This window comes from Pavona decussata, unplaced genomic scaffold, assembly GCF_977016875.1.
Source record: "Pavona decussata unplaced genomic scaffold, jaPavDecu1.1 SCAFFOLD_122, whole genome shotgun sequence".
Taxonomy (NCBI): domain Eukaryota; kingdom Metazoa; phylum Cnidaria; class Anthozoa; order Scleractinia; family Agariciidae; genus Pavona; species Pavona decussata.
Window position 1 is genome coordinate 1,177,094 of NW_028145536.1, and position 23,592 is coordinate 1,200,685.

At 38.2% G+C, this 23,592-nt stretch overlaps 1 protein-coding gene and 1 long non-coding RNA gene across 2 annotated transcripts; one reads left to right on the forward strand and one right to left on the reverse strand.

Annotated features, from left to right (window-relative positions):
- The first annotated feature begins 2,153 nt into the window (after nt 1-2,153).
- Nucleotides 2,154-4,077, forward strand: LOC146469554 (uncharacterized). Its single transcript, XR_014867182.1, has 2 exons — nt 2,154-2,294; nt 3,672-4,077. It is a non-coding gene; the product is annotated as an uncharacterized LOC146469554 (long non-coding RNA).
- A 4,918-nt stretch (nt 4,078-8,995) lies between these two features.
- On the reverse strand, nt 8,996-19,337 carry LOC146469555 (E3 ubiquitin-protein ligase MARCHF8-like). The gene is made up of 3 exons (XM_085123195.1): nt 19,057-19,337; nt 11,073-11,384; nt 8,996-9,810 (listed from the first exon to the last, which is right to left on the reverse strand). Exons 1-3 carry the CDS (start codon nt 19,147-19,149, stop codon nt 9,490-9,492), a joined length of 726 nt encoding a protein of 241 aa, XP_084979321.1. The 5' UTR covers nt 19,150-19,337; the 3' UTR covers nt 8,996-9,489.
- Between the last annotated feature and the right edge of the window lie 4,255 nt (nt 19,338-23,592).

Below are 23,592 nucleotides of genomic sequence, written 5' to 3' on the forward strand. Positions count from 1 at the left end.
TTGGATTCTCTGCGTTCTTAACAATAATTTTATTGACACCCTTTTAACAGGGCTTTTCAGCAACAATTTGTAGTTAAAATTAAATTTGCAATTAAAAAATACATGTTATAGAAATAAATTGCCCGGTATAATTAGATCAAAACATCAAACTGAATGTAATTTTTTTAAAAAAACCTATTTGAAACAGCTAAAAATTTATAAAATTAATATTTTAAAATAACAGTTTCTTCAAATATATTTGTCAGTCAACTGTGACTGTGATGATTGTGATGATAATGTTTACCGAGTTCTTTCAGGACAATTTTGGCTGTGTTAGTTTCTTAGTCAAAGGAACGCATCGCAGCGATTTGAATAGAGCGTCGTAAAACCAAACTCACTCTAGCCAATCACAGCAACCGTAAACATTATACATACGTGAAAATGAGCCACTCAGATCGTGCGCTCGTGAAAAAAGGCGTGCGAGCCATACCTGGTCTTGTTTTGACTTTTGTTCAGTTGTCTATTCGGTTAACTGATAGTGCGGCGAGTTTTTTCAGAGAGCAAGATTATTTTTAAAAACTATACAAGCATATAAGTAAAAGATTCAACCGCCTCCCAACATGATGATCTCCAAATCGCAAAATAACAGGATTCCCAAATAAAACACAAAAGGAAAATCGCCAAATCTGAAACTAAAAGTCCCCTACAAATTTCAAGGCATACGGTTGCCCAAATATTGTTCCTGATGAATGCAACAGATTAACCTTCCTTAGAAAGAAAAACTGTGTTTTTCTGAGAATAGTTTCTTCATAATCCTCAAAGTGAAAATTAAGTTTGAAAATAATTTACCATTGCAGAAGGTAATACTATTCTACCACGAAATGAGCCACCTAGTCAAAAACAACTTATTTGAATTTAGATGCTAAAGAGCTCGCCGGAAAGGTTGGGCATTAGTTGAAGTGTTGATTAAAGGAAATTATGTCCTGTGTATGAGCGGATGAGTATAGGCCTGATTACAAAAATTAAGGAAATAACCTGTAAGCAGGACATAAAGAACATGAGCTGTCATCTTTGTTTTCTCCTTCGTTCGCCCGTTGGTAATTTGGTTGCAAGAAAATAAGATGCTCTTTCGATTTCCAAAAAATGTATTCCCCTTTTCGACTTAAAAGAACCGATTTAAATGTGTCTCACATAATGTCAAATTCATTGTCAGACTTACATGGCTGTGAATTGCCTGAATATTGGAAATGGCATTGGAGCATGTTATAACGGAAGGAAATACGCTTTACTTACAATGTAATTTGTAATTGCCCCATCAGTGATATCAAAAGATAACTAGAATCAGGATTAGCGCTAAAAAAAATCCATTGTGGAGGACGATTACTGAAATTACAAGGATTTGAATAAATTTTGCTTGAAATTACCTCCAAAGTTTAGAACCCTTCATGACATTTAAGACCTGTGATTTGACAATTTAAGCCCCACTTTAACAAAAAAAACCACTGTTGTTTGTTTATAAGTTCAGTTAAACATTACAGAAAAAAAATCTCTGACATATCAATCAGTCTTACGAAGACATTTAAAAATTATTTACAATGTCTTATCCGATTTTCTGTAGCAACACTGAAATTTAACTCGAACAGTTAAATTGAACAGTTGAAGTGAAATCGTATTATTCTATTACTAAACCTTCCTGTTAAAAGCAATATCTCCTTTTAGCAACAATATCTTAAGGCTATTATTCTTTGCGGCTAAACTAATTTTAACAATTTCCTCCACAGATTAACTTAATCAGCAGCAGCCAAAGCAATTACCCTTTTCTTTTAGAGTGGACATGTATTCTTTTACGCTCACTTTAATCGAAAAAAAATAAAGGAAGAAAAATACGCTCAGTCCCAGAAAACGTTACTTTATATATTCGCGAAATTCGGTGCCTTGAGTAGAATTTCAAAGAGGGCAGGTGGTGAGAAAACAGAACGTCATGAAGGAGACAAATATTTTGAAATAAAATCAGATTCTGGTGATTAAAATTTATGCTGAACGTCTGCAATCTAAGGGAAATTACTTTAGCGAACGCCAGATCGGAACTTCCCACTGGTAATGAAATCGCGCCGTGATCCGGCTTGTTCTCATTCGTTCCAACTCGATAGTGCGGATTCACCTAGGTTGACTCGGCAAACAGCGACAGGCAATTTAATTTCCTTTTGATTAATTGTACATCTACTTGCAAAATAAAAGACGCAGTCGAGAAAAACAGACTTTAATTTGACGTCAGAAGCGAAAGAGGAAGCTAAGAAAAGAAGAGGTTCTGAAAGGTAAGCAGAATTTACTTTGATCAAAGATCTTTGGAGTTTCCCTTTTTCCGTTCTATCCTAGAACAACTGTTAGCGCTTCAATACTTCTTGCAATCGGCCAAAGCGTTCCCAAGGTTCGTTTCTTTACGCAAACCCCAATAAACGGATTTTAGGTGATTTTATCATGATTGCTTAACGTCAACCCAATACAAATACAATGATTGGTACATCCATCTTTGCCGCTAACACACACAAAATTCCATTCCCCTCGTTTTGTAATTTCCTTCACAGTAATTTCTCATAGCAATAATGCTGTTTTCAGCTGATCCTGTTTCAAATATGATGTAATATCGTACCTAACATTTGAGCTTGTTTTGTGAGGGTTTGTAACTGGCAAAGCGCATATATTAAGCTGATAATTATAGAACAAAAACCTGGAGGCTGTGGTTAGTGGTAAAATATCGACAACGCACTTGAGTACGATTCGAAAAAAAAAACTTTCTTCAAACTCTTATAGGACTCCATGTGCTAACTTCAGTCGTAAACGTGCTCGTATTAGTTTTAACCAAATGAAAAAAATCATTATTCGCTTGAGTTCTGTTAAGAGTAAAACGAAAACTCCGCAACTGGAGATAGGCCGACAGATACACCCCACCCCAGAGGTAAACAAATGACTTGTTCCACGATACATTTGATGGAATCTATTTCTTGGGTTTGGCACACTGAATTAAAAGTACATACCACAATACAATAGGTCCCAGAATAGGCCTTATCACGGTTTTCGACGCCATTTTGACGAGTAGGCAAACAGGCTTGAAATAACAGTGTTTGTATGGAAATCCGACGTCAACTAATTTTTATAAAACATCGCTTCTGAAAAATTCATGAATTGGAAACTTTTGGCATTAGGAAAAGGATTTTAAGAAAAAAATTGGAGGGATGTAGCTGTGCCAGAAAGCGTCCAGTCGTGTTTTGAACTTTCCACACATTTCCCTGTATTTTTTTCCCGCGAACTATTTTTAGTAGCGGTTCACGGCTGGTTCGCTTTGCAGACAAATGTATGGAAAGTTCATAACACGACTGGAGCGGCTTTCTGGCACAGCTACATCCCTCCAATTTTTTTCCCTAAAATCCTTTTCCTAGGGCTAAAAGTTTCCAATTAATGAATTTTTCAGAAGCGATGTTTTGTGGGAGTAAATTGACATCTGATTTCCATACAAACACTGTTATTTCAAGCGTGTTTGCCTACTCGTCAAAATGGTGTCGAAAACCGTGATAAGACCTATTCAATCTCTAACAGTTTTTTTTTTCTTTGAGTTTCAAAAATGGTTTGCTGTTTCCCAGTTTATAGACCCAGGTAGTTCCTCCTTCTAAGGAAATCATTTTCACTATTCACAGATGTCACACCGCAGGTTTCAAGTCATATTTGCAGTTTTCATACTGCTGGTGATGATTTCAACATCCATATCATTTCCAGCCGACTACCAGCCAAGGAATGGCATTCACAAGACAGACTATGACAGCAAAGACAAGCGAGGACCGCCTGGAGCAAGAAAAGGAAGGAGGGGGTATATTAACCCTATGTACAGCTACGGCCAGGACAAGGAACAAAGGAGAGATGTACAGAGCTATTACGAACCAAACAGCGAGTAACACTGACTCTATAGGAGAAGATTAGATAAAATATGCTTGTTTAGTGATAGCTGGCAACCTTCTTCGTCTGTCTCTTCAGATGACTATGAAGAATATAATGCTGCTTATAAGTAAACGAAGACCGACTCTAAAAAATAAATTTAAAAACCCATTACTATTCGAATCTGATGCAATGTCTCCCAAGATCTCTGATGGTACCAGAGGACGGTAATTCCGGGGGTTTACGCCCAACATAGTGTAGCCAGGGGCTAATAAACCCTAATAGGTCTTCCGATATGACCCAGACCTCCCTATATCAAAATTTTGAATTGGAACTTGGAAATTTGCTGGGCTAAATCCCAAATGTTGAATCATGTTGCTTACATTCTTTCCTGCAATTCTCCCACAAAAGTCTTTCATGTTCTGATCCATAGGCTGTGACCATTCTTTTTCGTCTCCAAAACGATGCGCAAGCGGAGAGCGTAGAGAATCACTCAATTGTTTTTACTGTTAAATTTCGAATCTCTTCTAGAGGAAAACATGGCGAACGAGCGATTACCACAGTTTGCAGGTCAACGCTTCGTATAAGAAGTCACGAAAGTAGCGCGAAAGAAGCTGGACTCTGATTGGGCACAAAAATCACAAACAAGGAATTCAATTAACAAATCGACGGCAGTTTTCTATGATCTATACTCTTATAGACCATAAAATGACGTCAAAAATGTTCAAAACTCAAATGGAACCACGAGCCGCAGGCGAGTGGTTTCACTGCCAAGTTTTGGACATTTTATGGCGTCATTTTATGGTCTGTAAGAGTATAGACCATCTGACGTCATTTTTATTGTCTGTACTCTTATAGACGATAGCTACGAGCCAATCAGCGCGCGGGAATTTGGACAGTTATTGTAAAATGGCTTTTGGAACTCGCTAAAGAGTACAATCCCAGGGTCTTGTAAAATTTACCGTTTTGACTTCCTCCTGACTCAACTATCTGCCCCTGGGTCTCCGAGTACTGAAAAAAAAAAAGCCCTAGGCCTGCCCTGCAACCATTTCGCCTCTAAGAATGCGCTAGTTACCATGCCACGAGCGGTGGAATGGTCTCGAGGTTTATTTCTACACGAGATCGAGGCAATCTGATCTACACCCGGCCAAGATGGGAAGACCTTAGATAACAAGGACATAAACCAGATTTCAGAGCCCAGCGGTTTTCGCGAAAACATGCGGTTGATGGGGGTGCCCATTCTCGCGGGCTCACAAACCTGGTTCCAGTCCTTGTTATTTAAGGATTTTCGCCTATATGACGCCTCAAACCCTAAAACCGCGCGCATGGCATACAGACCAATACCCGCGGGACATCATACTGAGTACCATGCGTTCTTCTCGAACGCAATTTAGACTGTATGGCGTGCCGGTCAGGTAACCCAGCTCTTCACTATTTGCGCTTGGACCGGCACGAAATCCGATCCGATGCAAGGTGTTCGGTTTTTGCAGCCGAGCAATGCCGAGCCGCGGTGTAAAGTAGCTTAAAGTGTAGGTAACCCCGTAAAGTAGGCAAGTGCAACGGCGCTCAGGCCCAAAATTTATTCCGAAATCAAGTATCTGACAAACCCCAAAGTACATTACGCTGAGAGAGGCAGCACGAAGACATTACACCAGTTACACTAAAAGTTAATGAGACCATTCAATTCACTTCCCATAATTATTAACATTTGTACAGTAGGAGACTAAGAAAAGCAAAACTGCGCCTAAACTTCTTGGGGAATACACTTGACTTTGAATTTTACCCTGACTTCAATGCTCACAGCTGAAAATTATATACAGGGAGCTAATAGCTCCCTGTTGAGCTCTGTTACACTAAAAGGACTGACATGATACAAACACCCAGAAACCCGTATGCTGGGGAAAACAAAGAAAACGGAAAACACTGATTATTGTGACAAAACTAGGGTGACAGAAAAGGAAGAGCCTATCCCCCTGAATAGGAGTGTCTCTAGGGGAGCTTATGTTAGAGTGTGACATAGTGTGGGAGGACAATAGGTCAAAAGGTACGGTGGTACCGTTTTGGAGAGATCCGAACGTATTTCCGATGGATGCCATAGCACGTATCTTTGGGCAAAGTGCGGCCGAGGGTGTACTTCCCTGCCACCAAAACATTTTTATTGACGCAGCACACATTAATGTTTCAAAAGAGCAACATCAAAATGAACTAAGTAGGATTTAGAACAGTGAATGACAAAGTAAATATCAAAATAACAAACGCCGGACTATTCAAGTATGAAATACTCTCATACAGGATATGATAGATACAGTATAACCACGGCATGTGAAAGATGGCAGATGAGTAAGCCAGCACTAAAAGGGAGAGAGGGAGGGAAAATTGTGGAGAACAACCCTACTTGAAGAGTTGACCAACTGAGGCGGGTTCAAAATGAATGGGTTAAGTGGGGGTTGGGGGCGCGCAAAATTAAGGACTGGTAAAACACGCTTAGGTCACTCGTAAGCAGCGGTGGAAAATCACTGGGGACTTCAGTGTCGTACAACTTTACAAGTTGACTTACTAGGCAGACTATTGCACAATGCTTCTTATGGCGTACAATTAGTAAGGGATCCGGGATAGAACTTGTTCAAGGATCAAAGACGAGGCACGTGATGAAAATACACTCTATGAAAATCATGGTGTTCCGGGGAATCAGTTTGGTCGGGGTGTGCAATCGGCTCCCCAAACTCACCCCTTTTTAGAGCTGGCCCCATTTTCCGACCTGGCTTCAAGAATTCATACCCATTTCTGTAGCAATCCTATATATACCCCGTTTTCAGACCGAAATGGTTAAAATCTGTACCCATTTTCACACCAAACGACTCAAAAACCATACCCTTTGGCGCCGCACATACCTGTATAGCTTATATAGGGGAATACCTCACCCGCGTCTCGTGTACACGTAGAGTTAAAAAAAAATACGGAAACACGGTAGCAGTGATTAGAACCAACACTTTATTTTACTTGTTTATGTACAGTTTACTCGTAGTTAATTAAGATAAGTAGGATGATTTCTACCACAAGATACAAAAATAACTTGAGCGATGTAATTATAATATTTACAACCTGGTCACCGTTAGCGAAGTCAAAAGACTTCACTTTAAACACAATGCAAGTACGATTTCGACTATTGAAGACGTTCGGCTCGTTTTCAACAACACTTTTTTTCATGAGAGACTGTAATTATTTTACTGTGCTGCATAAATTTACAGATTCATAGGGACTAGGAATGAGTCTGAGCCTGCCCATCAATCAGGCCTGCGCTACTACCATGTCCAGTAAGTCACTGGTTTCACAAATTCAACTTAATTCAGTCGAATTTAATGACTGCTCCTCTCACACAAAACTCTTAACAGCGGTTACGGAGAAAATTCAAACAAAACGTGTTAGAATGGTTTTCAGTTGAGTGTAGAAAATTCTGGTCTGTTTTGGTCTTCTCTCATTGCGCTCTACAATTGGCTGGTAAAGTTCGCGCCACTTTCTCAACCAATGGGAATCCAAAACAAAACCAATCGTCTTTCTCGCACGCATTTTCCCGCGCTTGGCGCCGGTTACATGCATTTGCTTTGAATGTTGGTTGGTTTATTGTGCTGTGTCTTGTTGTGATTGGTCAGAGCAATTTACTCTCAATCGAAAACCACTCTATCGATAAACTCAAATCAAAGTGCGCATGAAGTGCGCCAAACATAGCGCATCAATTTTACCAGGCTACGTTCCTACATGTCTAAACCTTCTATCACACTCTCATACATGACTGCCAGCTAGGCTTTCATACGATTTTTTGCTGGTACAGATGTAACTAATAAATTGTGTTGTTCAAGAAAATACCCACACCATTCTCACGGAAGGAAGACATTTTGGTTTGATCCACTCCCTATTTTCCTTTTAAGATTCTTAACCGCCCCACCCCCTCTCTAAAAAAGTTAAACTTCTGAATTTCCAATGACCTTACTATATGGGGTTGGGTAAGGTTAAGGTTAAAAGAGGACCAAGGTTTGAATTTCTCTAAATTTAAAGCACTTTCTGCTACTTATTTTACTCGATACAGGTCTGGTTGCTGTAAAATTTACAATTGAAAAAAATCGAAGTTAGACTAGCTTAATCCCACTTGACCAACTGTGCAAATCCTTCCAGCTGGTACTAAATCACCAAAACAAAAGTACGGCAAGTAGCGAATTCTGTGTTCAAACTACACGTAAGTTACCTATGTACATAAAGGCCTATCCAGCAGGCTACAGTTTATCAGTACAATCTACAAGGTAAGCTATTTCGATGAATGTGACTTTACTTATTCTATTACTCTCAACATGACTTGACTGCCCACTCAGAAATTTCACCAATCCCATTAGTTTCCAAACAAAAATCCATTACAGTGTATGACAGTACTGGTCTCACTCACACACTGACATAATTATACTGGCCAATCATGTTTCAACATGCCACATGTCTTGAAGATTGCTTCCAAGCGAGTGGGATGTTGGGCAAACAAGCTGTGAAGCCACATGGGGAAAGTTGATGGTATTTTCTTGTGGCTTATTGGTGCATGGACAATACCGCCAGCTATAAAGCAGGCTATTGACTCAAACATATTTGGGTCTTTGATTGTTCAGCAGAGACCCAAACAGATCCATGGATTTCTCAAAGACCAAAGGGCCAAAAACAGTCCTTGGTCAATACGTCTGATATATGGTCATCTTAGTACATGCATTTGCCTACCTAAAAGCAGCCTACTGTATTTGTCTTTAAAAGGCCGATTATTCGCAATACTTGAAAACCTTGTTCTTACTGGTCAAACATAATTACAGTACACGTACAGTGCTGTTGCAGAATCGAGCCTCAATCACTCAAACATATTCTCATACTTCTTCATCCTCACAGTGTACAAACAATTTCTTAGAAAATTGCATGCACTTGTTTAATTCTAGTTTATTTTGAGTAGTTAACTTTATGTGATTATTTGTTGGTTCCCTCAAGTTTCTCAGCCTTACCAGTAACTTTTAATGGTACAGCAAGCCATTTACGTGCAAAGAACGTTCACATTTTTAGCTCAGTATGGATGCTAATTTCATAAGCAATTTATTAATTTTGGGAAGTAAATTAAAGTGCTTTTACACAGCACTTCATGCTAGCCCTATCAAAGTACATTGTAGCCCGTAAGCACCCCTTCACTGAAGGGAAACCTTTCAAGGACTACTTCGTATGGAACAACCATAGACCAGATGTTCCATTAATATGGCGAGGATATGAATTCTATATTGTAGTTAAGAGCACTATACGGGGAGGTCATTTTTCCCCTGAAATCGGAAACTGCTATTTCAGTGGTCTCTTATACGTAGCTAATGGTTCAATTCTTGGGGCTCCTGAATGAGGACTGATTTCAGCATTGAGAAAAGAAACAAGTGACATCATGTCACCGGATAAAGAATTGGGGTCCGTCCCCCACACACGCTGCACTGAGAAATAATGAAAGTTTTGCATAATGGCAGAAACTGCATGATTATCTCAGTGTGCTAAAATGTCTAGAGTCATAATGAAGATGGGCCAGGATCAAATATACTCGGGCCCTTTTTGTGGTGCAGGGACGTCCTTGACTAAGATAATACGATTAAATGCTTTGAGGCGCTTCCAAAGCTGCACATACACTTTACACTGTACGTACATGAAAACCAGGCCGCCGGTAAATCCAATCGCTACGACCACCAGCTTGGTCCAGAAAGGCCAGTTTAGCTGTCCCTGCTCTATCTCTTCTGCAGTGCGCTGTATCAGAACCCACAGTGACCATACGACGCAGGTGATGGCAATCACATGAAATGACACTGAACACAGGATCTTGCGGCGCTCACTTCTTGTCATGTCCAAAGCTTTCCACTAATATAACAACAAAACATAACATTTCAATGAATGGCACCAAAAAAAAGAAATCTTAGATCACCGGTTTTGTAATAACATTATTGTGAAGGTCATCCAAATACTGCATACGCAGTCAAATTTGATAACACACAGCTGAAAATGTTTTTATTATTTTTGTTAAAGCTGCAATCTAACTTTACAACCGGTATTCCATACACAAGAGACTGGTATCTACATGCACTCTATTGGTTTTTGACACTTCACATGAAACTACCTACATGTACAGTATTTGATGCATTGATGTATCACACAGGAATCAACAATAATTTCAAAATTTGTTGCCTGTACATTTGAATTTGAAAACACTAAAATAACAATTTCAGGCAATTGGTTAAAGCTGTCTTTGCATATCCAAAAACATTCTTTCTTAGCCAACAAATTACATAACCGAAGAAGATTCAAGTAACAGTGATGTGAACAACAATACAGTAAACTCCTGCTGTAACAAACACCTTCTGGACCTCGATTTGGTGTATGTAATAGTGAAGGCTACATGTACACATAATGGGGGAGTTACATGATTGTTCCCCTAGATTTGAACTTCCGTCTCTAACCCTTTCAAGCCTAAGTTTTCTTGGCCCAATTTTTGAAAACGGCAACAAAAAACATGATGCCCATGTGTGATGCACCAATTAAAAGGTCTTGATGAGTGAAATTCATTTCTCATATCAAGATAACTGAAGGAAGTCAGGTCTTTGACAGCAATGGTTTTAAAAAATGTCAAAATTAAAAACCATAAAATTTTGCTGATCAGCACATTATAGGTCTACCTGCAAAGCTGTAGCTTAATTTTGCAACTTTTAATGCATACATGTAGAACCACCTGACATAATTATTTCAGAGTCCATAAGCGCATTAAAAATTCCAAAAGTCATACGGGTGGTAAACCACACCATAAAATACCATGGGGTACCATTTTTTTTCTTCAGATGCAAAGATCTTTCCAAGACCAGTTTGCTAAGAAAATGTCACTGCAATTGACCACGTTATATGATTTAGTAGGTCCTTAGCAGGAAAGGTGTAATAATGGAATGTCCCTAATTTCCTTCCACATGATTGTCCATCTTGCACTCTGTAAGACCATTTTAGGTGGAAGCCATCAGAAAGTTGCAAAAATTAATTGTAAAGACACGACCAAGTGGCACCAACACAACATAGCTCAATAACCCGGAAAGAAAATTGACAAAATGACTTCACAATAATAAGTGAGCGTGACTAACCTTTGTAATAGGCTTCATTTTAGACTCCATGATAAACTCATATTTACACAGTTCACATTTTTTATTATCTGAACTCTTAATCCACCTCTGAAGACAGCTCTGGTGAACAAACTGCAGCGAGCCAGCACACAGGCAAGGAGAGATCAATGGCTGGTCAGGTTCAGCTTCACAATGGCATATTCTACAAATTTCCATGGAAGATGCAATTGAAATCGTCGATATGCTTTCCTTGGCCGGTGGCTTTGGTTTGTCGTTACTGTTTTCTATGGTCGGTGTTGTTATCTGCACGTCTGTAGCCTTTGGTTTAGAATTCTGCAAGTAACAAAATTGTGTGTACATGTTAAACAAAAGAATGTTCAATATTAATATTAATTGGGGGAGCAGGGATGGCACAGTGGTGAGAGCAGTCGCCCCCCACCATTGTGGCCCAGGTTTCATTCCTAAACTCGGCACTATAAGTGGGTTGAGTTTGTTGTTGGTTCTTGTCTTTGCTCCAAGAGGTTTTCTCCAGATACTCCGGTTTTCCCCACTTCTCATAAACCAACATTTCTAAATTCCAATTCAATCTGGAAAGTGGCCCCAATTAGTGCTCCGTGCTAAATTAAAATACATTGACATAAAGTGACTTATTTATTTACTTATTTACTTATATATTTGCTTAAGAGAGTCGTCTCGAAATACTAGAGTTTTCGCCTCTCCTAAAAAACCAACATTTCCAAATTCCAATTCAATCTGGATTATTGTCAAACACTTTATCATGAGCCTCTGGCTCGAGAGTTGGTGCAAGAATAAATGCTACCATGAGTAAAGTTATTAAAACCAAACTGTAATGTTTGTTCTTTGTAAATGTACATGACAAGTAATGAATGAAATAAATATTCTTAGTTGAAAATGTCAATATTAAATTTTAGTTTTGCCAGACAAAGTTTCATAAGTAAACTTGTAACACATACATGGTAATTATGAAGTACATTCATCACCAAAATGGAATTAAACCTTTGGGCAGAAATGACAAAGTCATTTGAAGTATTATATCTTGTCTTGAGATTTTAATGAAAAATGTGGCAGTAACTAAAATCAGTATTGTCAACAATGTACAGTATCATAATTATTGCAAGTAGTGTTGGTAGTGTTCGATACTGTAAAATTTGAGTTATGTAAATATGCAAATAAATATTGTTATAAAAAGAAAACTAAAATCAGCCTATACAAATTTATTAGTTATTTTATTTTGTTATTTTTTACTGAGTTCATCCACAAGTTGTCTTCATAAACCCTTCTCACAAAATAACAAAGGGTCAAAACGGAGTGTGCATGCTTAGATACCGTTTTCGTAATCAGTTAAATCCTTTTATGGAAGTCTTATCTATCTAAAATCCAGAGTACATTAATGTACACCTTTTTGCCTTTGATAAAGATCAGACATGCTGAATCAGACAAAACACAAACTAAACTAAACAAAGTATGTACAAGGAGACCACGAGACTTTGTGTTTGTCTCAGAGGCTTTGTTTCTTTCACTCTTCGATGAACAATGTTACAAATGAGATCATTTGCAATGAACAATATACCAGGAGTAGCATTTTTATCTCTGTGAATTCATGAGGACTTTTTTTTATGCTTGTACACAGACATTTGGTATCTGAGGTCAAATTGCTTTCAAATATGCTAATCAGATCCCAACACTAAAAATGTTTACCGCTTCATAGCCGCAGGATTTTCGCGTAGTGTATAAAAATACCTTTCTAGTAGCTTGCAAATAGTAGTAGCAAGTTGAAATAAATAGCATACTGTCCTATAAAATACATTGTATGTTCGTCAACAATAAATGGAATGTTTTAAATTATTTAAAACATTCCAAAAATATTTGTCAATGTTACGCAACCAACAATTTTTTCTCGGACCTGTCATGGGCTCAGGTTCGCCTCTAATGTCATAGCTTCAGAGTGAAAGAATAAAGTAATCCCTCATGTTCCAGATTTCGTTCACCCTCAAAATTAAGATTTTTGTTCACTTTGTTATATTCTTTTGACTTTACGCTGGTCTAAATATATTTTCCACAAGACTTGTGTCATGATATACTTGGCTAGTTGTGGCCTCTGCAAATTATACTCCCACACAGTCATTCTTAGGGAAGTTGTATTACCCTAGAGAGGAAAGCAAATATACATGTACAGCTGTATGACTCCCTTAAAACGACTGTGTGGGAGGCTAGCCTGCGCATGGTAGGATTTTTTTAGCAGCAAAAGGAACTGTGTTTATTAATTTGGAAAGGAAACTTCAAATATTTTGTGACGATTTTTGTGATAAAGAAAGGTTGCATTAAAAAGTTGAAAAATGTCAAAATGAATCAAGTCAAATCGATACAAACAGAAAAGGGACCACCATAGCTAAATTTGTGCTATGAACAGTAAGGTATCAAACGCACTCCTGTAATCTACGATTGCCACTAGTTTTAAAAATAGATGTAGGTTAACCCTCTACCACAAATTACTGAGAATCTTAACTTTAAAAGGGAATGAAAGGTGTAAAAGAAGAAAACAGTAAAAAGGTTATGATCACATGGCTCAACACAAAGAATGCCAAACTATTGCAACATTTGTTTCTTAGCAAAGACAATGTTCAATGAAATGATATAAGCCAAACGAAGATGGTGATCTCTGGAAAAAGGCCTCCCATTATCAGCTCTATTTAATAATTATAGAAAATATGGCCAATGTTTTCATAAAAATTATTAATCACTGTGTGAAGTGGATGGAAGCTGGAGAGTTTTTCCAATGTTACCGTACAAGTTGAAATAAGCAGTTTTGTAATCCATTTGCACTAGTTACAAAGCAAAGATCGAGCTGAAGACAAAATGTAGGCTTCTCACATTCAGGAATAAGATACTACAGAGGACAGCCTGTATCATAACTGAAAGGAAAAGCAGGAAAAACAACCAGCTTATGTTATGTGGATTCACTTAGCTACTTAAAATGTGTGGCACCAAAACGGGTTCAGCATCAACAAAGGGAATAATGATCCTTCTTACATTGCATTTTTACACACACTATCAGATTGTAAGCTTTGAAAGGTTGGAGCTACACTCTGTTTTTTTTATAAGAACGGCTAATTTTGGAGCTGAGGCTGAACGTTCTTATATTTTTTGACGATTTGAGGCTGAAAACGTTCTTGAGATGTTCTTAAATTACATGGTATACACTACATGTATTTCAGTAACCAGAAAACCTATCAAAGTGCATTGCCTGCTGAGATATGGTATCAAGAACTACTGCTGATTACTGATGACAAACCGATTAATGTTATACAAAACATTTTGGTTTATTTTACATTTGTTACCTTGATTTTATATACAGGTTATCAAAATATAAACCTTCTTAATCGACTCTCAGCCTGAGAAATGCTCTTAAAATTTTGGTTAATCTCAGCCTCGACGTTTTTATAAAAAAGGTTCTTATAAAAAAAACAGAGTGTACATGTAAATAATGGCATTGATAAGCCACAATGTAGACTGATAGCTGGCAAGGGATCATTTACCTGTGTTAATTTTGTAAAGGAAAAGTCAAAGTTAAAATAATGCAGTGGTTATTCACAAGACAGTTCATTTCTTGATTTTTAATGGAATTAAGTTACATGTATGACTTTGTCATTAACACACCACTGAAACTTTATTGCTTTTATTTCATGTTAGTAGTGTTTTGGTATAGTTTCAGCAACTCAACTGCCATTTAGAAATTTGTAAAGCAAGGCAGTGGAAAAATTACAGAATAACAGCACAGACCCATCTGACCATTCTAAAACAAGTCAACCACTTGGCCAAAAATACTTCATTTCGCTGTTCAAAATGGTGCCTGTAGATGAACTATGAGTGTATACATGTAGGATGGATCACCGTGTACAAACACATTTCCCTCATGGTCAGGAAGAAGACAAAATTTTCCAGGTTGCCATAGGGATCAGACACTGCCAGCATCATAGTGTTGTGCATACTTCCCTCGACATAAAAGAAATAAAAAATGTACAAAAGTAAGATTTTTGAAAACATTACAGAAAACTAAAAAAATAGGAAAATCCTCAACAAAAAGAAAAGTACCACTTACACGTACCCACAGGCCCACAGAGATGACCATCAACCCATGAGGAAGTCACACAGACTGGAATTTGAGTGCATGAACACGCTTGCCTCTGTCATACACAGTTTTTTGGTTCATGATACTGTAGGTCGAGAGATGGGGCTGCCACACTGTTCCATCTATAAACACAAAGTAACTTTCCAGAGCGGCTCCTTTGTTGTGAATTGATGTAGACGTCAAGCAGTGCCAGGCTCAGAATGCCATGATTATGATTACACTGAGTTATCCTGTGGCCATGGTTGGTATAAAGCCAGTCAATCACCACATTAAAAATCATACTTTTAAACTCTGGAGCTGATCTGCCAAATACTTTTATCACGTCCGAATAATGACAAGGATAGGCAAACCGCTTAAGGTGGCTTACTACAGTTTTCTGGAGTGAAAGAAGGCCTTAAATCAAACTTAAGAAAAACGCCAAGAGGAATTTTCTGGAAATTTTTTCTAGTATAGTAAATACAAAAGAAATAATTTTGAGTCAGAAATTAAATTTCGAATGCTCAAAAAGTGTACAAAAATACAAAAGAAAAAGTCTCAGTGGGGGCCTGGAAACTACACCTTTTAGAGTTGTCTGGCTCTAAATCTAGCCGTACGACCTCACTTCAAAATTTCAGGATTTGGAAAGTGGGCAAAAATAAATATTTACAGAGAAGAACACGAAATTTTGTCAGGGAGAAATTTGGCAAATGACAAAATTGGGAAATTTTGCCTTATTTGAAAATTCCTAAAAAATTTCTGACAGATTTTCTTTAAAAAATGTTCACGTTTCCGTTTTACTGTTTTCTGTCAACAGTAAAAATTTGAACATAGGTTGTACGGCTAGATTTGGAGAAATTAAGCGCGAAAAAATAACTATTGCGACCTACGGTGAGAAGACCATTGCGCATGCTTGTTCCGGGAAAACCTGGGTTCCAGCACGCACGCGCGCACTCCAACTAGTGAGTGCATGCTGCCATCGTGTACAAACATTTGGCGCAAAATCACAACTCTGCAAAGGCTTTAAGGCTGTTAAGGAACGGCAACCATTAGACAACACGTTTTTTCAGGTATCAAGCCCAAACACGATCTAGCTACTAAACACACCCCTGAAACTGACCTGGAATACCAGGAAATTTTTCCGAGAGCCGCCATTTTGTTTTTGTGCTCGCGGAATTTCCTCAGCAAGCTCACGTGATTTTCCTCACCTGTGATGCTTTCGCGTGCTTTGGGCAGCACGCGCGCATATCAAAGACTTGCACAGTACAAAAACTGTAGGCCTTCTGTGGCATTGCAAACTGTCCCATTGCAGCAAACATATCTTGGCGGCATTCTTTAAATCATTTAAGAGGTACATGTAAGGAATATCTGCCTTTTCAACTTGAAAATTTGCTTTGCATTCTGCAGGATCCGTATTTAGCAAGAAAAAGTTATTGTACAGTGTACAAAGAATGAGAAAGTGGAAGATTTCAAGGATAATAATATTCATCATTAACCACAGCAAATTCTTCATCGTCAATAATTTCCTCCTGCAGACGCAAAAACAACATTTCTGGAACTTCTTTGAATGAGCTCATGCTGTGTAGAGCATGCTTCTAGTGTTTTCAAAAACAAAAACTCAAAGTTGTTGTTGTCCTTCATTGCATTGTGAATCTTAACTTTATTTTCCCATGCTTCACAATGCCGCCCTTGAACCAGACTCTTCACGGTTGTGACGTTTTAAGAGCTGCAGCTGTGTCCTAAATGTACACGTTTCTAAAAGTCTCCATTAGAGCTAGTGGACTACTTACCCCCTACTACTATTATCAAAGTTTCTGATATTTCATGAGGGTGCGATTTCGCAAAATTGACTTAAAATTGCTTTGGATAACGTAATTTGCTCATTTTTGTGTAATTCCATGAAATTCGTAGGAAAAAAAACAACATGACAAAACATAAACTATTTTGCGACTTATTTGAAAACTGGACAAATATTTATTTTTACCTGCACCCCTGAAAAACCTTTGAAAATCATTCAAAACACACAGTTGTCATTGGCTTTGTTTTCGATCTCCATGCCTCTAAAATGAGCGACCAGGCCTTCTGCGGGCATGGAATCTTGTATTGATTTTGGTTCAGAGATTTTTAATTTTTGTCTCGCATTTTTTCAATTTTATACTTACTACCTCAACAACTGCATTGAATTTTAGCATTAAAATTCAGACAGACTTATTAGGCGCTTAATACACTGTATAAAATTTCATATAACGTGCGACAAGGGAAAATAAGATCAAAGCAAAATCGAATAATTTGCCGTGCAATAGACCTCTCCTGCAGCGCAATGCCCCACTATTTGCTATCAATAACGCACTGTTTTCCTCAATTTTTTTCATGAAAATGTCAGAAGCCCTGTATTATGGCTGCCTTAACAATCAGATTAGAATAATTTGATATCTGTGATATACAACTTTCTTTCATGATTTAATACACCCTGTCTACTAAAACAACAACACATGAAAAACACTTTCTTTTCTTTTGGCTGCAGTACCTGACAAACTTTGTTCAGCCATGTGCAAGCAACAAAGTTCAAATCATCTGAGATCTTGCCAGATATAATTTTGAACTTTGTACTTCTACATGAAAACATTGGATGTTAAGAACAACCTCGCAGAACATTCTACAGCCCAGACAAACCAAGTGTAACGGAGGTTTTTTTGTTTTTTTTTTTTTTTGTTTTGTTTTCTCTGGACTTTGAAACACATCAACAAGTTCAGGCATACAGTTTACATAAACAATTATATTTTAGGAAAAGTGTATCGTTAGAACATGCTCATCTACGTGTATGCATCTACGTGCTTAAGTTAATGACGGGTGAGAAGCTTAAAATTATGTGTCATGATCTCTGGATGGAACAGGGACATAAACAAACACTGAACAAAAGTATATAAGGATTCGGCAACATAAAGATCGATCCTAGATGTGTTTTCCCTCCCAACAGGCTGAAATGAGCCATGGAATTCCTCATTAATTTTTAGAGGCTTAAAAAAGATGTAGTATATCAAACACACAAATTATCAATAATAAAAGAAAAACTTTAAGGCATTAAACCACCTGAACGGCGGTCGGCGCAATCGACATGAAATGCATGTTTACAAATTTAATACCTGATGGGTTGGTTTCAAACTTCAGAGTAATTTTTCCAAGTGAATTATGTAAAAATTTCCAACCATTAAATAAACAGTAGAATTCTTGAATAACACTGTTAGAAGCCAATAGAAAGCGAATATTCAAAGCTAATCAAGCCCAAACTGAGATGCGTACTAAATCACCTTAGAATTTTTTTGGCTGAAAAATATTACCGGAAACTGTGAACAATCTTTACTGTAATCCCAAATTCACGGTCACGAAGTTAGCACTTTGCAATTTGGAGAAATAAGGCAGCCAAGATAAAGAAAAAATATCATGTTTAATTTAATAAGAACAGATTTAACGAGAAAAAAAATCTGAATGCTTTAAAAAAATCCGAAGCGAGGACACAAGTCTACGCTCGTTTGACTTGATGTAAAGCTTGCTGCGAGAACATCGAAGCTTAACTTTAATCTTACCAGCTGCATTTGAAACGGTAATGTGTACTTCAGCCGAAGATTGAAATAAATAGGTTATCTTCACAGTACTCCTTACTTCAGCTATAAAAAGTGTATCATTGCATAACGGCACGCACACAACAGAACCGCTGGCTTAGAAAACGCCATGTTCTTTAGAAATCCAATCGTTCCATCTTAAATAAACAAGCGCCATAGGTGTGAGAAATTCACAGCGAATTTCACCAGCTAAATAGGTGAAAACTAACGTTTCGTATGCCATGGAGAATATTGAAGTTGTATTCGACGCAGAACTTACCTTTCTGTCCTTATTGTTCGTCTGTTGTAAAGTAACTGGGTTGACAACGATCTGCTGTACGGGCATCGTTTTCGCTTCGCGGAACACCAACATTGAAAGATCAATTCAGCCAGCCCCTCACTCAAAACACCACAAAATACCCCATACGCAATCCATCGTAATTGTTAAGATCTTTCTCGTTCGAAATTAGGCGAGGGAAAGAGGAATAAATGCGTGAAAATGACAATAACCCCACGGACCACCGAGACACAACAAGATGGCGGATATGTTAAACCCAAGTTGAAGCAGTGTCAGTGGTTACAAATAACATTCTGACGTCGCAAAAATATCTGCACTGTGATTGGTCAATGCTTGGTTAGCAAGAAGCCGAACACAAACAGGGAAAATTTTGTATTTTTTAGAACATCCTGTCTAGGACTCGAAGCAATACTCAAAGACAAACAATTTCCTCTTCGCAAATCTTTCATAGAAAAATAATATTCGTCATGTTCAGAGAAGTTCACAGCCATGCTGCTCAGAAGCTAACAGCGATTGAAGTTCTGCGACTTGGGCTGTATGGGAGCTGGCTCATTTATCGTGACTCGTCATTAAATATGGCTCAATATTGCACCTGCCTTGGAAACCTCTTCTGTAATATTTCAATGCTCCTGTCAAGTTAAAGGTCTTATACTTAAGCGAACATAACCAATTAGTTTTTTTGAAGGCCTTGTTCATTTTCTTTTTCAGGGTTGGAGAAAACAATTATCTGGACACATCTGAATTTGGTAATTTCGCATTTCACCGCGTCGGCTTCTCTCTGTAATTCACAATATGGTCAAGTTGTTAATAGTTATAAATTCCCTGCTAAAAAATATATCAACAATCTGATTATAATTCAGGTTATAATTCACCATACCAATCAGTGAAATAATGCCAAACGCTGTATCTTTATCAGAGTTTGCTTCCAATGAAAGAAAACATCATTCAACAAGCTACATTGAATCTCCCGGGACAACTCCACCTCTTGTAGGTGTTTTGACCCTAATGCTGATACTAGTAAACCACTTCCTCAGAAACCCTGGCCTGGCTCCAAAACCGGTCCTTCAAAGAGCTGATCCTCACTTCTCCTATTAATGCCCTTACCTCCAAAGCCGTGTTGTCCGGCCAAACCCCGTTATTTATTACGGACATCGTTTGGACCAGAAAAAGTGTCCTTATTAAGCGGGTTAACAGACCCTTCCACGGTGTTTTAAACTTTTGACACGGACCAGTTAGCGAAATCCATCAACACCGCTCAAAAGAACGGCCTTTATATCAATAAAGTTGCCAAGTTTGAGAGTAATATGTTGAAAACAAATGGGGACGATAAATATGCAACCGCAAAATCGCAAGATTTCACAGACGTTTGTATGGTGGCAGGCATACAAACGTTGGTAAAAATTTCGCGAGAGCAAAAAAATATCTTCGCTCGCTTTTCACATGTTACTTTCATACTTGGCAAGTATACTAATTTTAAGAAGTTCTTTCCAGTAGTGTCGATGGATTTTCGCTAACTGGTCTTTGTCAAAAGTTGAAAAAAAAACGGTAGTAGACCTATTTTAAGGGAATCACTCGCATAACTGCTGCCCACAAAATTACAACAGTTATACGAGTGTTACGGACATGAATAAAGATTTAGGGTGGGCCACACTGGAAACGAGAAGAAGGCAGTTTAGACTAACACTTAGGTATAAACTAACTCACGGTCTTATTGCTATAGATAGCCGAAAATATTTAATTCATCATCCCGAGAGTCGCACGAGGGGAAGCCGTCAATTTAAATTTCACATGCCATATGCAAGTAATTAAGGACATTTTTAAATTTTCGTTTTTTCAACTTCCTTAGAAATGTTTAAATATAGATCATCAACTTTTCTTAGATAACAGTACTTTTCCCTATTTAATTTTTTTATCATTATTTTAAATTTTAATATATCTGTGTTTTATTCGTTTACTTATCTTATTTATTTATTTATTTATTTATCTTATTTATTTATTTATTTATTTATTTATTTATTTATTGCTTTACTTAATTATCTATTTATTTTTATTTGTATGGTTGGTGTGATTCCTTAACGATTTTAGCGACCTAACGTATGTAAAAGTAAATGTCAATGTAAATAGGTGGGCCCAGGAACACTGTTCGTCACGAGACGAGTGTACGTGGCCAGCATCAAGTGCGAGGTTCGAACGAGATCTGAAGGAGGTGGTAGGCGGTGAAAAATGAGCGACACCGCATCCGCGATATCCGTATTGAAAGTAAAGAAAAACGTTTTGGCACTGAACGGAAACATGATACAAAACTGCATGGCCGGTAAAAGTGAATACCAGACTTTTCCTCAGGCTACGACAAAACTAAACGAAAGGGAAAACAGGAGATTCTAGAAACGGAAATTGTACTACTGATCCACAGTGTTTCAACAGCGCCTACTGATTCCTGTGTTGCAGGCACTTGGAATCAACATTAGGTGCATGAACTCAACAGTCACGTATTCCAATAATGGTTACCTTGTTTCCGGGCAGACTGAGGTCTATGCCCAATTTATTTGCGGCTTCTTACAAAATTGAATCAGTACAGCTTCTCCTACGGTAGCCTTGGTGATTTGTCAGAAATGGCCAACCAGATGAAGGTAAGTTTGCAAAGAAGGACCAATTTCAAGGACTCGCACTGGTTTGCATGCCCCTCCCCTCCCTGGGACGTATGTGGGGCATTTTTTCGATTACCCGTCCCGGGCTCGGGCATTAGTATGCCCCGGGGCATTTCGGCCTCGTGATTCTCACATCTTTCAATGATAAGTTCATCGGCAAAGATGATGAATTTGTTATTAATTAATTCTAAGGAGGACGAAAATGAGATTATAGATCCACAGAATGAACGGTCATTGGAGAAATGTTTAGAAATGACTTGTGTGAGACTTAACTTGGCCTGAGCTAACTTTCATTAGAAGGTAATCACAGGAGCGAAAAGATCAACTTAACCCTTCGCATACTAACAACGCATATATGCGTCGAAAACACCGTTCTGGCTTCTATGAATTGCTTCTTGTTTAACTTAAGCTACAACGTCATGATAATGTGTGAATGACACCAGCTGATGTATATTTCCATCATCAAACCCAGCAAATCGACTACGCCTCCCGATTTTCGCTGCATATCACCGTTCGTTTGGCAACAAAGTCCTAAATGCCAATTGTTCGGCCAAATAATAACATCAAAAATTACACTTATTTATCGTCAATTTTAATCCAAATAATTTGTTCAAAATTGAAAAGTCTATATTTACAGCAAACGTCAAGGTCAGACCTTGGTATCTGACTGGAAGTTTTCCTCTCAACGCTTTCCGAGGGCTATACTTCAGCCATTTTATCAGACCCAGTCTTGCGTATCTCACGTTGCCTCGTTTACGCCCGAAGAGAATTCTGGGTAATTCAGCCATAGCGCGAGCGTAGAACTCCTGCTCTTTCCATTTCATAGTTTTTTTATAAGTGTCGAGCCACCCAGTACCACCAGCAAAATTTCGAATCCATTGAATATTTTACTACTCCAAACTCGCCCAAATAGCCTTGGCAGGTCCTGGAATCCATCCACAAAACGGCCAGAGAGGCAACTTCACTCGTGGGCCTCCATGTCTGCTACACAGCATGTTTGGCGACTCAGTCAGCATGAAATCACCTCTCACCTCTGTTTTCTTTCAGAGGATTGCCTCTACCCACATTCCAGCTTGATGATGCCAGAATGGGGGTTTCTGCAGAGGAAAATGGCTCGAAAAACACTTATAAAGCGATGATTTTACCAGATTCGTGCTCGTGCACTCGCTCGAAACAAACAACAACCGTCACTTGCATCACGTGACAATTTAGCCTGAGCCCACAGTTTCTTAAGACCGCAGATATTTTTATTTCATCTCCATTTATGGAGAAATTAAGTGGCTCAGACTATTTATTGCCAAAAAGTCATTGAAAAAAATACCACACACCTAGGATTTAAAGGGTTAAGGGAACAATTCAAATCACGTGACCTGGACATTTGACACCTTCAAGAAACAGCAATTGCTAACCTTCACTCCAACTCAGGGTTATTTTTGGTATTGCAGAATTAGTGTCATTGCTTTGGCCTTTGGGTCAGTTCTTTGAGTTAGGGTTAGTTTTGGGTCAGAGTCGGGGTTTGGGTGTCGACTAGTCACGTGAGAAACCTTCTCATCACACTGCAACACCCTAGAGTAACTAGGCATACGGTGGTGTGTTTGTTAAGCGAAAAAGAGTTTGCCCTGAAAGGTTAATTTCAAAACTGACCACCCCCCTGACTTGCACTTTGGGCTTTGTTTTGAAATGGAGCTCTTGAAGGCTTGTACCAACTGCTTTCTCAAACTAAGTCCTTATTCTTTGCTTAGACTAACACAAAACTTTCTAGTGTTACTAATACTAAAAGCTACCACCAGTTTTCGGAGTCTACGATATCGAAATGTGAAATACAATGGAAAAAGAAAATTTCATTAACCCTTCGCATACTAACAACGCA